The 16201-nt window shown below is 38.1% G+C and overlaps 1 protein-coding gene across 1 annotated transcript in view; it reads left to right on the top strand.

The window, feature by feature from the left end:
* LOC126268091 (F-box/WD repeat-containing protein 4-like) overlaps positions 1-16201 on the top strand; it is an 84660-nt gene that overhangs the window by 54586 nt on the left and 13873 nt on the right. The window contains exon 6 of the mRNA XM_049973597.1: positions 264-392. Within this exon, the coding sequence (XP_049829554.1) occupies positions 264-392 (129 nt within the window). The remainder of the gene's footprint in view (positions 1-263; positions 393-16201) is intronic.

Below are 16201 nucleotides of genomic sequence, written 5' to 3'. Positions count from 1 at the left end.
TTATCCAACTACCAGTTCGGAGCTTGGGAGACTAGGTCCCAAGTCTTAAAGTACATATCAGCTGAACTGATATCCTCTCAGTTGAGAGTGCAGTTTATCAATGCTTTGAAATGCAGATTGTGTTGATACCTTCCTCATGCCAACAATATTTACTGTTATAAGGTTTTAAAAAATTGAACCGTTCTTATTCTTTAAAACTGTTTCATTTCAATGATGAATAAAATTCTTTTTCTCAATTTCCTGAAATGTATTTTTAATTTCAGACCTGAAATGACAGCAAGTTTAGAAGGGAAATATAAAGCTGGAGCAGGCATACTAGATTTGCATTGGGAATCACCACATACCCTCTTATCTGCAGGATATGATACTCACGTCCGTTTGTGGGATCTTCGGTAATTTATCTATTTAATTTGTCTCTCAAATACAGTACTTGTTTCTGTAATGTGGTATGTATACAGTCATTTTCAATCAGGATTACTGATAAGCTTGTAAGAATCTAGTGCCTTACAGTGAAAATGTAACTTTTATCCACATAACATCAAGGAATTTTAAAGTACATGTGGCAAATAAGTAGCTAGTATGTTATGTTCATAAGCAAAGGAAAGCAAATAGTCATTGAACTGAAGTTGTTTTGAACATCACTGTGATCTCAATATTTTTTTTATTTTCTCCAGATATATTCTAAATGAAATAAAGTTTACTTATTGTCCATGTAATGTAGCAGTCGTTAATATACTAGGCTGTCCTGAACTAGTGGTACAATGTAATGCTTTTCTCATTGCAAAATGGGATACTACACATTATCTGAAGATAATTTTACCCTTTTCCTTTGTTCTTGTCTGCGTATGCAGAACAATAATATGAAATTTTGGTGTTCACCTAGATATGGTACTTCATTACATTCAAACTAGTACTGGTATGCCTTACACCATCATTCATTACATTCAAACTAGTACTGGTATGACTTACACCATCATCTTAAAAGCCACATGAAATATAAAGAGATAAACAGTGAAATTAAGTTCATTTTGATTATGACATGATTAGTTCCCTGCTGATGTATGTAAAGACATTTTCTTCTCTTTCACTTAAATGTCACAGTAGTACTCCATTGATGTATTTCCTCACAAAACATTTCATCTGCAACATTAGTACTTATTGTTATTTCAGTGTATTGTTGATGTTAAATAACTTTTATAATACAATGCTGTGAATTTGTGGCAGTGGTTGGATGTTTAAGGTAGCTTGTAGAGAGTTTTCTTTATGTTACTGATCTTGTTTTATTTGGTGGCTGTTCTGAAACAGTCATCATTATGTGTAAATTTGCGGCTAATGTCACTTACTTGTGTTTTAAATTATTGGTGGCCTGCTGACGCAACTCCTCGCAAATTAGACCAGTTTGGGTGGTGATACATGTGCAAACAGAGTAGGAATATGTGTATTTGGTTTATTCAGATCTGTCAGTTGTGTTTCGTATCTAGAGAAGATCACTATTACATGAGCTTAAGGCTCACTTAAACACCCTATCACTGTTAAAAATTCACAGCGTTGTATTATAAAATTTATTTAATGTCAGTGCATTAACAGTAGGCACACACATAGCAAATAACATGCTGTGTGAGGAAACAGTGTGTAAAAATTTTATAACACCTACAGTAAGAAAGAAGAAAAAGTACTGTGCAATAGTAGTGTAATAGTACTATTTGACTTTTTATGACAGTTTTGGAAATGAACTAATTTCTCTGTGCACTTCTCTATATTTCAGATGTATTCATCTATTTCTCAAAATTGCTTCAATAATCATTGAACACTTGTCAAATACTAGTTGGGTATAACAAACACTGTTTTCATTGTGGCAGACATGTAAGTCCCATACTGTATCTCATTCTGCAACTTGTAAGGGCAGTAGCCACACTGGACAATGTGTCCTAACTGACAATCAGCATGGAATGAAAGAGCAATTTAATGAATAACCACTTGCTTTTTACAAAGACCTGATCATGCAAACAGTTGAGTAACATTATCCTAGAAGGTGCACACAAGGAAAGCAAGTTAACCATGTATTGCTTGCCAATGTGAGGTTGATTGAACCAGCACAAAGAAAGTCTTGTGTTATCTAATGAGGCAACAAGCACTGACAGACGTGTGCCAGAATCAACTGCAGCGCGCGCGCGCGCGCACACACACACACACACACACACACACACACACACACACACACACACACACACACACACACACACACACACTGGCTTGCTAGACAGAATAAACGATACGTTATTTGCCCTCCTTGGCACAGTAGGTGGCCAGTGTACCACACTGTGTGATTGCCAGTGTGGGCATGCCAACTATTCCGCAATCTCTCACATGATTTTAAAGAAATTATCCACTTCCACTCAACCTAAGGTAACTTACTGTCCAAACACCCTCCACCCAACAGTTTCCACCCATTCTGTTCCATCGCCTCCGTCCAGTTTACATCCCCTCACCCTCATTGTTGTCACTCTGCCAACGTGCCCACCAGTCTACCCTTCTCTGCTCCTCTCCTGTTTCTCCCTTCCACCCCCTACCCTTTCTCCCACACCTTACTACACTGCTCCTAGCAACACTGTCCTGCTGACAAGAAGTCCCTGCATGCTCTGCCAGACAGGGCTCCTCTCTTCCCCACCCATACCCTGATATCCCTCTCTCTTCTCCACCTCATCCCAGATTGCTGCTGTCATTCAGCACAACAGCTGCATTCTGGCTGCAGCAAATGGAGATGGTTGTGTATGATGTGCTTGTGCAAATGTGCTTTTGTTTTATTTTTTGAAGAAGGCTTTGGCCAAAAGCTCAATATCCAACAGTCTTTTCATTGTGCCTATCTGCAAGTCAGTATATCATCTTTATGGTAAGTTGCAGCCTATCCTCTTCATAGTATAGTTGATATTACAACGCAGACATTTCATTGTTTGGTTTGGTAAAAATGTTTGATTTGTTCACATCTTGTAGCTTCATTCATGAGCTTCATTGTGAAGTGCCTACCATTTTGTTAATGATCATTGTTATTGTGATATTTAGCAATTAAATATCACACACATGAAATTTGAGTAGATTGCAATGAAAAATTGGAGTCACCATGAATTTGTGTTTTGTACATGTTAGATCATAAATAGCTGTTGATCCAATGTAATTAAAACACGGAATTTTGTATAAACTTGGAAGAAGATCTATATCTACCTCAAATCACCAGAAAATGGATTGTGTGTAGTGAGTTCACTTCTGCTTGTGTGCATTCATGAACAGAAAGAAATAATGAAGCATTCAAACATTCATCGTATCTCGTGAAAGGTTTGAGATGTTGAAATGAGTTTTTGGCAAATGATGGCATGCAATGAGGAGAGTATTTTGCCGCCGCCGCCCCCCCCCCCCCCCCCCCCCACAACTCTCTCTAAGAATTGTCATGTATGTCATCAATGGCAAATTAACCAAAACACAGTATAGTCCACACAATATCACTTCACTAAAATGCTAATGCAGCTGCAATTGTGACAAAATCTTGAGACAGTGATTTATTAAATGAGGCATTGATGCCAAGTCAGGTCAATAGTTTATGAAAAAGCACATTGTCGGTATAAAAATAAACATGTAATTTCTTCACTTAAGTTATTGCAAAGCTGCATAAATTCTCATTTTAGTAACTATTGATGACTCTCAAAAAACCAACTAGTCCGTTGAAAATTTAAAGAAAAATTAAATATCTTAGCTGCACTTCATCTGCAGCCTTGCTTGTGTTACCTAAAATACCTGAAAAGTAAAGTCATTGCAATCTATTCGAATGGCATGCAGTTTATTATTTAATTACATAATATGTATCTCAATAACTGTGACCATTAACGGAATAATAGGTTTTCATCGTGAAGCTGACGAACAGTGCTATAACATGCAAAAGACTCAATTGTTTTCACTGAATTGTTTCTTTAAATCATGATTGACGGCCTGCAGAACCACCAGAGTGTGCATGATGATCTAACTCATTCACACTGCTGCGTTGTGACTAGCAGGCTAACCTGCATTCTCCCAGTGCTTCTGTGGGCACTTAAAACTGCACTGGTCATCACGACTTATTTTTGATCCCACACTTAACGATCGGGGAGAGAGTTCATACTAACTGAGGAGATGGTTGTGTGCCCATATTTCCATTTGTGCTGTTAACATTGCGAAGCGCTGTTAATTTCCAGAATATACTTACCTGTTAATCAACCCTTTATAAGAACCAGGTCATCGACTTGGTACTGAGGTTTCACAGCAGCCTTTTCATTATGCTTACTTACTCTTTGCAGTGCCTTTTCAATTAAATTATGAGAAACTATTTCCTGACTTAATTCATAATTGACACTACGTTGTTCAGGCCACTTAAAACACTTAATTAGAGGTCCTCCTACAAAAGGTTTGCCTATAACCCAGTTGATAAATGAGGTAATTCATGTAGTATAAGTTCGAAGTCCTTAATTTTCATTGCCCACGAAGTATGTTTTTCATGGCAGTAAGTATGACATAATTTTCCAATTTCCTTCATTACTTGCTCACATGGATGTGATGAGTAGTTATAATTGGATATTAACACTTGTCGAATACCTTCCCTTACTAGGAATTCTCTAAATTCGTTACTCATTGTGGTCCGTTATTCGTAAGAAACCATTTTGGCTTACCTACTTGTAGAAAGTAATGTTGTAAACAGTGTATAATGGTTAATGGGATATAGTTTAATATATTTTGACCAATATTCTATGGTAAAGAAAATATATCATACTTCTCCCTTTCCTTGTGGAATTGGTCCAAAAAATCTGCCACTGTGAGGTCGTGTAATGACTTAGGAATAATAGGATACACTTTGAACTTGAGTTTCAGGTTTGGGAATAGTGGGAAGTCACAAGGTGCCAAATCTGGTGAGTCCCTTGATGCCAAATTTCAGGCCGTCATCGCCGCACAGTTTCATGGAGCCGTCGCAAAACGTCACAGCTGTTCTGTTTGTGGATCCATCATAAAATCGCCACACACCAAACACAGAGTATTACGGAAATCACTGTAGATGCGGAACATGTCCCCCCAGTTGAATGCCACTCTGCACACTGACTCCTCAGATATGCAACTCTGACCTAGCAGTGCAAAGATATACTACTCCTACTTTCCAGATGGCAGCACCGGACCCAAAAATTTTGGTTTCCACCTCGAAATCAAAGATGCTATTTTGTGACGGTTTCTTGGAATAAAAATATTTATTTGTATGGGGTATACATTTTTTGATTACAAAAGTGTCCATATGCTGTGTGAACATACCAAACAAGTTAGTCTTCCATTACCTTCGGGATGCATAAGTGCCAATGCTGTGATGTTACGCTGTCTCTCCAAAACAAGTTATATCTATAATTTTCCATTTTCCTAATCGATTAGGAGGTAACGAATTCTGGATACCCATTAAAATATTTCTGTGAAATAAGGATCATGATGAATTTCTCTGTTATTCGTTGAGCCATTTCCTTTACCATGATGTTCAGATATTCTGCTGATATAAAATTAATGGCAAAAATAATGCCAGGCCCTTCTGTAAGTTTCAGTTCTTCCATTCCTATGGTTAGCCTCAACAAGGCATCAGGTACAATATTTTCAGAACCCTTTAGGTATTGTATGTTAATGTAGTATTCCTGTAGGAAAAGCATCCATCACATAAACCTACTATGTAGTAATTGACTACTCACTAGAAAGGATAAAGCTTAATGATCTGTATAAATATGGTTTTCTGATCCCCATACTAGTGTTTGGAACTTCTGAATACTCGACACAGTAGTTCCTTTTCGGTAGCTGCGTAATTTAGTTTGTGCTTATTTAGGCTATGGTTCTGTGTTCTACATTACTTGGATCCCACTCTCCTTGGAAAAGTTTGGCATCAACACTGTAATCAGATGCATCTGTAGAAAATTTAAATGGTTCACCCATAACTGGATGATGTAATATGGGTGACTCAACAAGTGCTCTTTTAATGCTTTCAAGTGCATCATTTGCACCTTGATCCCAAGTTTATAGTACTCCCTTTCTTAATAAACATAAAATTCTCGGGTCATTTAACTCTTGTCCTCGCACATACTGTCGATAGTATCTGGCCACGCCTACAAATCCTTTTAATTGTCTTACATTTCTGAGGTGCAGACATTCTTTGATAGTTTTTATGTGTGCAGGGTCCGGTCTAATTTCCTTTACCCCTATAATATGAACTAAGAACTTAAGTTTTTGGCATGTGAAAAACGATTTTGAAAGCTTCACCGTAATACTTTTCTCTTTAAATTTTTTCAGAGTCTTGCACAAAGTTAGACAATGTTCCTCCCAAGTAGCTGACATTATTAGGATATCATCTACGTATATTATCAAATTCTTCAATAAGTCTCTCCCTAGTGCTTCATCTAATGCACATATGAATACGGACACAGAGAGATTAAGTCCAAATGGCAATACATTGAAATGATATGATTTTCAATCAGGTAAAAAGGCTGTTTTTTTGTCTACTGTCCTCTCTACCAAAACAAAAATGGTGTTCATCCAAGTTTAAAATGACTTTAAACTCTAACAACCAGTCTAAACTGAATAGTACATCTTTTACTTTTTGTTCCCTTTATCCTGATTATGTATACTCCAGTCACTGGCAATAACACTAAGTGCTGTTTATTCCATACAGATTTAAAAAATGCATTTGAGATGAGTGATAACACACTTCCCGAATCTATAAACATGTTAACCTCGGAATTTTCCATTGTCCCTGCTTATAGGTTGTGGGTTATTAGTGGCTAAGCTTGGTTCTTCAAGCAGCAACCATTCCTTTGTGGGTATGTTGTGTGCAAAGTTAACATATTTATATGGAATAAGGCCTCCTAATGCTTCTCCATGATCTGGTCCCCGGCCCTGGATCCAGATTGAACGTTTTCCTCACTACTACTAATTATGGGTTGGTTACCGAAATGAGATACTACTTACCCACTCTGTGATTTATGGTTACTCTGTACAAATTCTTGAGAAGCTATCGGATCTAAATTTCAATGTGGATGCTTCTTTTGACAATTGTCATTACAATTTTTCTTATTCTGCTGGTGTACTTTTGCTAAGTTAGCCTCATGCTTCTTAAAATTATTTAGGCTATTTCTTTTATAGTTTGAACTTTCACCTTGGTGTAAAGTTTTGTTGCGGTCCTTATTTATTGCATCAAGTGTGTCAACAAAAGACAACAACTCTTCTATTGTTTTCCAACCACTATATAAGATGTCTTTACTTGCATAGATTGGCAATCATCTAATTAAAATACGTACTAATCCTTCTTCTTCCATTGGCTTATCTAAATAGTTTGCTCGCATTAAATGCCAATCGAAATATTTCCTCATAATACCCCAAGTATTATTATAATATTTTGGTTCCCTCAGATCTGATATTAATTTTTCTTGGGCACTGGCAGACCAGTACTTCTCTTTAAATTTCTTTAGGAAGTCTTCCAAAGAGGAAAAATTCTCAGTATTTACTGTTCCTATTTCTGAGGCTTTCCCTAGAAGATACCTCACAGCAAATTCGATCTTCTTGGAATCTTCCCAATTTTTTGGCATAGGTTTGTTAAATCTTTTTAAGCAATGGGTCGGATGTACACACTGTCCGGCTTAATTGTAGGGAATTGTCTAGATAACCCTGAATTAGCTCCCCACTGCAAATCAGTCACCGCTTCACTATTAATACAACATTAGGTGAAGTTACCCTTTTTTCTACTTTATCTTGGATAAGCTTAATTTCTCTCCACAGGTCATCCATACCCTTCCAGGTATCCTTAAGTTCGGAAGAAGGAATAGGCGACACATTCCCGGATGTTATTCTCTTCGTAGCCTTTTGATCTATAATTTCTCCGAATTGTTCCTCCAAACTAATTACATTTATAATATCAGAGTTAGCTATTTTCTCTTTGAAATTTGTTTCTGCTTTATGTACTCGTGTACTGACACTTGTAATTTGCGATTGAATAATTGGCATTAATTCATTATGTTTATCTACACTCTGTTTCGAAGTATTCAGTCCCTGTCTTACATCATTATATTTAATATTGTACATGTTTTCAAAGGATCTTCACTTTTCAATAAGTTCTGATTCTACATTATTACATTTGTTCTGTATGTCAAGTTCTAACTTTTCGATAAATCTTGAAAAGCATCACTCTGTTTCTGACTAAGGTAAATAAACATATGATTTATATGAGTGATCAAAGAATTTGACAACATGTTCTTTAAATTTACTTTTAAATTCTCTTCTTTATTACTTATGATGTTGTATTCAGTCTTGAATGCACCTATGCCTTCGCATAGATTACTAAATTCTTTGCTTTGATAGTCGACTTTGGCATTTAGGAAACCTAAATTTGTCATTGGTGTTAAAAGAAAAGAAAAAATTCCTTGACGTCTATATTTATGTGCTGCTCCATGACTCTGCTGTCAATATCTTTATTCTTGGCTTGTATGTAACTTCTGTGTTTTTATTTCAGTAAATATGTTTTTTTTCGTATCCAAGGTGTAATTATAAAGTTAATAAAATGTTTTCTTGCCTTTAAAATAATAATTTTCATCAGGTTGTGGGGGCCCAGTACACGTGTAAAGGCAAACAACATAGTTTAATTAAAACAATATTTGAAATGAGTCTATGTCTGTAAAGAAACATTGTTGCTAGCGGCGATTGTAAGGTCAGCATTGATAAGCTTGAAGGGCCTGACGACTTGGCCAAATGGAAATGGCATATTTCTATGGTGCTGCGTTCATATGGACTAGAAGATATTATTAACGGTACACGTGAACGTGTAAAGTTGCCGCAAGATGCGGCAAGTGGACAAAAAGGAGCGTATGTGGAATGGCACAAGGACGACGCAAAGGCAGCAAGTCTTACAGCATGTGCACTAAGTAAACCTGTTGCAGAACTCGTCTTAATGTGCAAGAATGCTAAAGAAAATTACGCACCTGATTTGAACGTAGCAGTATTCAGCATTTGAATATGTTGATTGAAACGTTTTTCCATGTTAAACGTGATGAAACTTAAGATATTAGTGCACATGTGGCCAAACTGCAAAAGTTATTTGTGGACCTGAACGATGAATTAGCAAAACATGTAGAAAATACGCTATCTGAAAGAATCTTAAATGGTCGAATTTTGTCTACACTGGGAAAAGACTATGACAATTTTAAGGATCTCTGGGATACGATACTGACAGAAAAGCAAAGCTTGAATTTATTGATTGAAAAACTCTGTACTATTGAACTGCGTGAACAAGACATTAATGGAAGTGCAGCTTTTGTCGTTTCTAAAACAAGAAAACGGCAAACAAGTAATCGGCAAGTAAAGATGACAAATTCACAATTAAAATGGAAGTTTCCGTGTAATATATGCAAACAATTAGGTCACTGGGCAGCAGAGTGTCCACAGAACACTTGACAGCAATAAAAGGAAAGAGAAGAAGCGAGAAAGTGAACATGCTGCATTTACTTCATACGCTATGGGTGTGTGTACCAGTAATCACAGTGACCCAAATAAATGGTATTGCGATAGTGGCGCTACAAATCATATCGCTCCCAACAAACAGTTTTTTGTTTCGTATAGTGAATTTGATGCTCCTCAAGTAATTTCATTGGGAAAACAAGATGTCAAAATGTGTGCATACGGTCAAGGAACAGTTTACATCCAAATTCGACGAAACAGTACATGGTACAATGCTAGAATGGACAATGTTTTGTACATCCCTGATGCAAGTGCTAATCTGTTCTCTGTGAGAGCCATTGCCTGCAGAGGCTACAGCACTAATTTTTGTTATAATAATGTCTGTGTTCGAAAAAAAGTCAATGGCAATATTGTTATGACAAGTTATGTGAAAAATGGAATTCATGTGTTGAGGATGCGTGTTGTTAGAAATGCAAAAATGAGTCGTGTGAGCTTGATGACTTCATCTGAAACATTGCAAATGTACCATGAAAGGTTTGGTCATCAAAATAAACAACATGTAAAGAATATTTTAAAAGGAATGATAATTAATGTGGAAGATGCCATGAGTGAATTTTGTGATGGCTGTGCGGTTGGAAAGATGCATAGGCTGCCATTCAAAACAAGAACAATACGCGCTACCAGTACTGGTGAATTAATCCACGCGGATGTCAATGGACCAATGAGCATGAAATCTTTTGGAGGTAAGCATTATTATGTATGTTTCAAAGATGATTTTAGTAAATTTTGTCGAATTTTCTTTTTAAGACACAAAAGTGAAGTGTGTACTGTGCTTAAGCAGTTTTTAAATGAAGCACAAACTAATGGACATGGTGTCAAACAATTTAGATGTGATGGTGGCAAAGAATTTAACAATAAGAATGTCAGTGAACTGCTAGCAGACAGAGAATAGAGCTACTGATTCCTCCTCCTTACACTCCTGAACAAAATGGTGTGGCTGAACGGGAAAATAGGACCATTGTTGAAGCTGCCTGGTCAATGCTAAATCTGAGTAAATTACCTAAAGGGTTGTGGGCAGAGGCATGTCACACAGCAGTCTACCTAATAAATCGTACTGGAAAATCTTCAGTTGAAAATAGAACCCCTTATGAACTATGGTTTAATCGACCAGTAGGACGATTTGATCATCTCAGAATTTTTGGCACAGGCTGCTAAGTTCACATTAACAAACAATGCCGTTCCAAGTTTGACAATAAAGCAGTTTTTGGATGACTTGTTGGATATGTTATTGACAAGGATGGGTTCAGAGTTTGGATTCCATCTAAAAGAAAAGTGGTGTTGAGTCACGATGTAAAATTTAAGCCAGAAATTGTTTGTGATTTACATAGTGATCATGTTGAATTTGAAGTCCCTCAGGAAGAATTTAATGATCCAAATTCATCTAAGGATGGCCAGCGTAAATCTCCTAGAATGTACACTTCTGGAGGAAGTCAAACTCAAGAAAAAATTGGCATTCTCGATTCTAGAGAAAGTCAAGAGTCGAATGAATCTGATGAAAATAAAGAATTAACAGAATTTCTAAAAGCAGAAGCTGCTGAATCTTCTAATGAAGAGAAACAGAAGAATAAAAGACAACGAAGAAAACCAACCTGGATGGAAAGTGGTGAATTTTGTATGGCAACAAAAGTTGATGCACTTGAATACAAAGATCCAAACTGATTTTCAGAAATATTGCAGTCAAACAAGAAGGAAGAATGGATGCAAGCTATTAGTGAAGAACTTCAATCACTAAAGAAAAACAATACCTGGGTGCTGGTTGACCGTCCGAAGAATGCCAAAGAATTGCAAAACCACTGGGTTCTACGGCAAAAGGTCGCAGTCAATGGAGGTACTGGCTTTAAAGCCAGCTTGGTTGCAAAAGGCTGTATTCAGAAAGCAGGAATTGATTATGACGCCGCCTTTAGCCCTTTAGCCCTGTGGCACGTTATGACACCATATGAACTCTGTTGGCTGTAGCTGCTTCAAAGAAAATGCTGCTAGAACAATTCGATGTAAAGACAGCTTTTTTGAATGGAATACTTGAAGATGAAGTATATATAGAACAACTAGAAGGTTTCGAAGATAGTACAGGCCGAGTATGTTACTTAAAAAAAAGTCTTTATGGGTTGACGCAAGCGCCACGTTGCTGGAACAAACGTTTTGTTGAGTTCATGAAGAAAGCTGGTTTTTCAAACAGTGATGCAGACCCATGCCTATTTTATTGTAGACAAAATGGAAATAGCCTTTATGTGGCAATCTATGTTGATGATGGCCTGATTGCCGGCAGTAACAAGAAAGAAATTGCTGTTTTTATGGATGTTTTACAACATGAATTCGAAATAACAACTGGCAGTCTTCACAATTTTCTTGGCATAAAAATAAAGCAATATGAAGATGGAGCAATAATAATACGTCAAGAGAAATACACAGAAGAAATTCTGCAAACATTTCGAATGGCAGAATGCAATATAATCTCAACTCCTATTGGACGTGATGACAAAATCAAAACGAAGAAGTTTCGTCATCTGTACCCTACGTGAAGCAACTGGTTGTCTCGAGTACTTTTCAACAGTAACTCGTCCAGACATCACTTTTGCAGTCAACAAAGCTGCTCGAGCTATGGAGAAACCAACCACTGAAGATTGGAATAGAGTAAAGCGCATTTTCCGGTATTTGAAAGGGACCTTAAATTTTGGAATTGTATATAATAAAAAAGAAGAGTTAAAGATTTACGCTGATGCAGATTTCATAGGTGATAACCGGACAAGGCGCTCAACAACTGGAATTCTTGCAAAGTACTCAGGTGGTGCAGTGTCATGGACAAGTCAGTTGCAGAAAGTAGTGGCCACATCCACAACCAAGGCAGAAATAATTGCAGCTAGTGAAGGAGCGAAAGAGTTAGTTTGGTTACGTCGTCTGCTATCAGAATTAGTGGAAATGTCCGGGCAGCCTCCAGTTCTTTACATTGACAATGCTAGTGCATTGAAGTTAGCAAAAAATCCAGAATATCATTGACGTTCTAAACATACAGAGGTCCGACATTTTTATGTTCATGAAAGATATCTGAACGGTGAGATTTTGTTGGAACACATTGATGGACTCAACCAGTTGGCAGATATTTTAACGAAACCCCTTAAACGAGTTCGATTTAATTTTCTATGTTCAGAAATTGGCATGCAAGAGAGAAAGCAATAATTTCATGATTTTTATTCTTTTGGAGGAAGTGTTAAAAGAAAAGAAAAAATTCCATGACGTCTATATTTATGTGCTGCTCCATGACTCTGCTGTCAATATCTTTATTCTTGGCTTGTATGTAACTTCTGTGTTTTTTCAGTAAATGTTTTTTTTTCGTATCCAGGGTGTAATTATAAAGTTAATAAAATGTTTTCTTGCCTTTCAAATAATAATTTTCATCAATTGGAATATTTAGAGTTTCACTCTGAGTGTTTAACTGAGAATTTACTAAGTCTAGATCTTTACTTAGTCACAATCTGAGCATTTAAAGCTTCAATCTGGGTATTTAATTGAGAACTTAATGAGTTTAACTTAAGACTCTGAGCTTTGATTAAATTTATCAACTCAGCCCAGTCAGGTACTTCTTCCCTAATTTTCATGGCCATAGTGGGGTCTTAAGTTTCCCCAACCTGTTGTATATTTTCCATACTTTTATATGCCTTAGCTCTTGTAAGCAATTAAAACAAACTTTAAATATGATGATTATACAATAAAAGTTCACTCAACAGTATCTTGTACCACTTCATACTAAAGTAATCAAGTTTTGTTTCACCCTCACCCGGTGTAGATTTCTCGTTGCGTAGGTGGGCAGATGTGGAGGCAGCATGTCAGCACCGGTGAACAGCAGCTGGTGCAGGCAGTGTCGGATGTATGTTAGTTTCCGTGTCAGCATCCCCGTGATGTGTGTGTGTGTGTGAGCTGTATACTCCCCACTGGTTCTTCTTAGTTGAAGTGTTCTAGGCATATTTCTTCTTAGACAAATACGTCGAAATCTTCTTTGCTGTTTTATCATTCTGAATTTTTCATTTCTTCCATGTTTTTCCATTTAAATTTCCCTCCATTGAATACTTGAACATGTTCCAATGTCTTGGAGTAATTCCCTTGTCTTATTATGTTTGGTTGCTATGGCAACATGTAACAGCTTCTCTCTTTTTTTACTTAAAATTCCTGTTTTCTCGGTCCTTTCACACAAGTCACCACATTCTAATGTTCTGACGACTTGAAGTGTGTGTATGGAATGTGTGTTATATTGGCTTATTCCGCCAAACCACCTTCCACTTCTTTACAAGATGACTTACTTGGAATTTATAGCCACTCTTCTTCGCTGAATAACCGATTGCTGGAAATCCTCTCGGCTTCTTCTCCGTCGCATAATGCTAGGTACAGAAATTTTTAGACTTTTTAAACTCTTTTCTACTTATGAAGTAAGTAGACATACAAACTTTACTTTTCGTCAACTATCAATGTATTTGACCTCCATATACAATAAAAATCTCACTTTCCACTTGAATAGGTAACTTCTTGCAAGTCTCTTGTTCAGTCGGATGTTAAAAACAAATTGAGTTACAGCTAAAGTTGGCTTGGATACCATGACCTTTCTTAACACGAATAATAAAATGAGTCTTGCCTCTAACAAGGTTGCATCAAGGGTCTACAAGAGCAATTTTTTAGCTGTTCTTGTTTTAATAATAATAGTCAGTGACACAATAAGCACAGAGCTGCATATAAACTCCATGGTTCTTTCTTACGCACTCACTAAAACGTCTACGGATTGCCCGACAGGTACTTGTAGGTGCCGTCTGACTGTCGCGTCTACTTTCTTCCCACCACTGATTTTCATACCTGCACATACAAGCATGTGATGCGCAATAGGTAGGATTCTATCATCCCACACTCATATCCAAAATATTGTGTGTTCAAGACGGTAGAAGGCTGAGTGGTCCTAGAATTTACACAGAAATTCTCGAATTGCTACAGTTTCCCGGTCGCTTGGTGGACTGAGGCATGCCGCAACGCAATTTGCACACAGAGATGTGCTCTCCACGTTTTTAACCATAGTCAACCAGACTGCATTCATTATAAACAGATGCGAGCAAAGTGTCGTTGCATTTTTCGGGATAGCAAAATAGCTAGCTGGATTTCATTCACTAGTTCTTTTAACAGTTCCAAACCTTGCTCTGTTGTGCTGGCCAACCTCCAATGGCTCTCTGGGATCAAGATCCATTCCCCAGTTTCTGGCCTGACGGTAGCAGACAATGTTGTTGTGAACCCTATTGCCATCTCAAACACCTTGGACCATCATTATGCGGAAGTTTCGAGCTCTTCCCACTATCGCCCTGCCTTCCTCCATCAGAAATGAGCGGCGGCAGCTCGGGTGATACCCTTCTCTTCTCCGATTCTTGAATGCTACATTGCCGCCTTTACTAAGAGGGAGCTACGTCATGCTCTTAGTTCATCCTGATCCTCTGCCCCAGGGCCAGACGCCATCCACATTTAGATGTTGCACCTTTCTCTTGCTGGCAACCACTTTCTGCTTAACACGTACAAATGCATCTGGGCAGAGAGCTTATTCCCCGGGTGCTGACGTGAAGCCACCATCATACCCATTCCTAAGCCCGGTTAGGACAAAAACCTTCCTTTTGGCTACTGTCCTATCTCTCTTACCAGTTGCATTTGTAAGGTGATAGAATGTATGATTCACGCCCAGCTGGTATGGTGGCTCGAGCCTCGCAATTTACTGATGAATGCACAATGTGGATTTAGTGCGGCCTTCAGCAGTTGACCATCTTGTTACTTTGTCCACTCATGTCATGAATGGTTTTCCGAGGAAATCCTAGATTGTGACTGTGCTTTTCGATTTGGAGAAGGCCTACAACACCTGCTGGAGAACTGGTATTTTTCGTACTCTTTACACGTTGGGCTTCCATGGCTGCCTGCCCTGTTTCTGATTGAGTTTTCAAGGTGCGTCTGGATTCTGCCTTGTTGGACACCTTTGTCCAGGAAAACAGTGTGGCTCAGGGCTCCGTCATGAGTGTCATCTTCTTTGTTAGTGCCATTAACCCAATAATGGCCTGTCTCCTGCCTGGTGTCACCTGCTCCCTTTTTGTTGTTGATTTTGCCACCTATTGCAGTTCTCCACCTACCTGTCCCACTGAACGGTGTCTCCAGCGATGCCGTGATTGTCTTTACTACTGGAACATTGACAATGGCTTTCACTTTTCCACTGACAAAACTGTCTGTATGAATTTCTGGCAATGCATCTTTACATCTTGGGCATGTTGCCCCTCCATTTGTTGAAACTATGAAATTCCTGGGGCTCATACTTGATAGGAAACACTCTTGGTCCTCCCATGTATCTTACCTGTCTGCCCGCTGTACATTGTCCTAAGTGTCCTGAATGGTACTTCTTGGGGTGCTGATCAGACCACCCTCCTCCATCTGTACCGGTCCCTTGTCTGTTCAAAACTCAACTATGGGTGCTTTGTTTATGCATCTGTACACCAAGCCCTCTTAAGTCTCTCAATACTATCTACCATCATGGCATCCTTTGGCCACAGGCGCCTTTTACACTAGCTCGTGGTGCCTTTTACACTAGCCCGGTTGAGAGCCTGTGTGTTGAACTACCACTGTCCTACTGCCGTGACTTTCTCCTCAGCAGGTATGC

This window comes from Schistocerca gregaria, chromosome 4 (assembly GCF_023897955.1).
Source record: "Schistocerca gregaria isolate iqSchGreg1 chromosome 4, iqSchGreg1.2, whole genome shotgun sequence".
Taxonomy (NCBI): domain Eukaryota; kingdom Metazoa; phylum Arthropoda; class Insecta; order Orthoptera; family Acrididae; genus Schistocerca; species Schistocerca gregaria.
The sequence above is the reverse complement of the archived record's forward strand: the minus strand, read 5'-3'. Positions and strand labels throughout refer to the sequence as shown.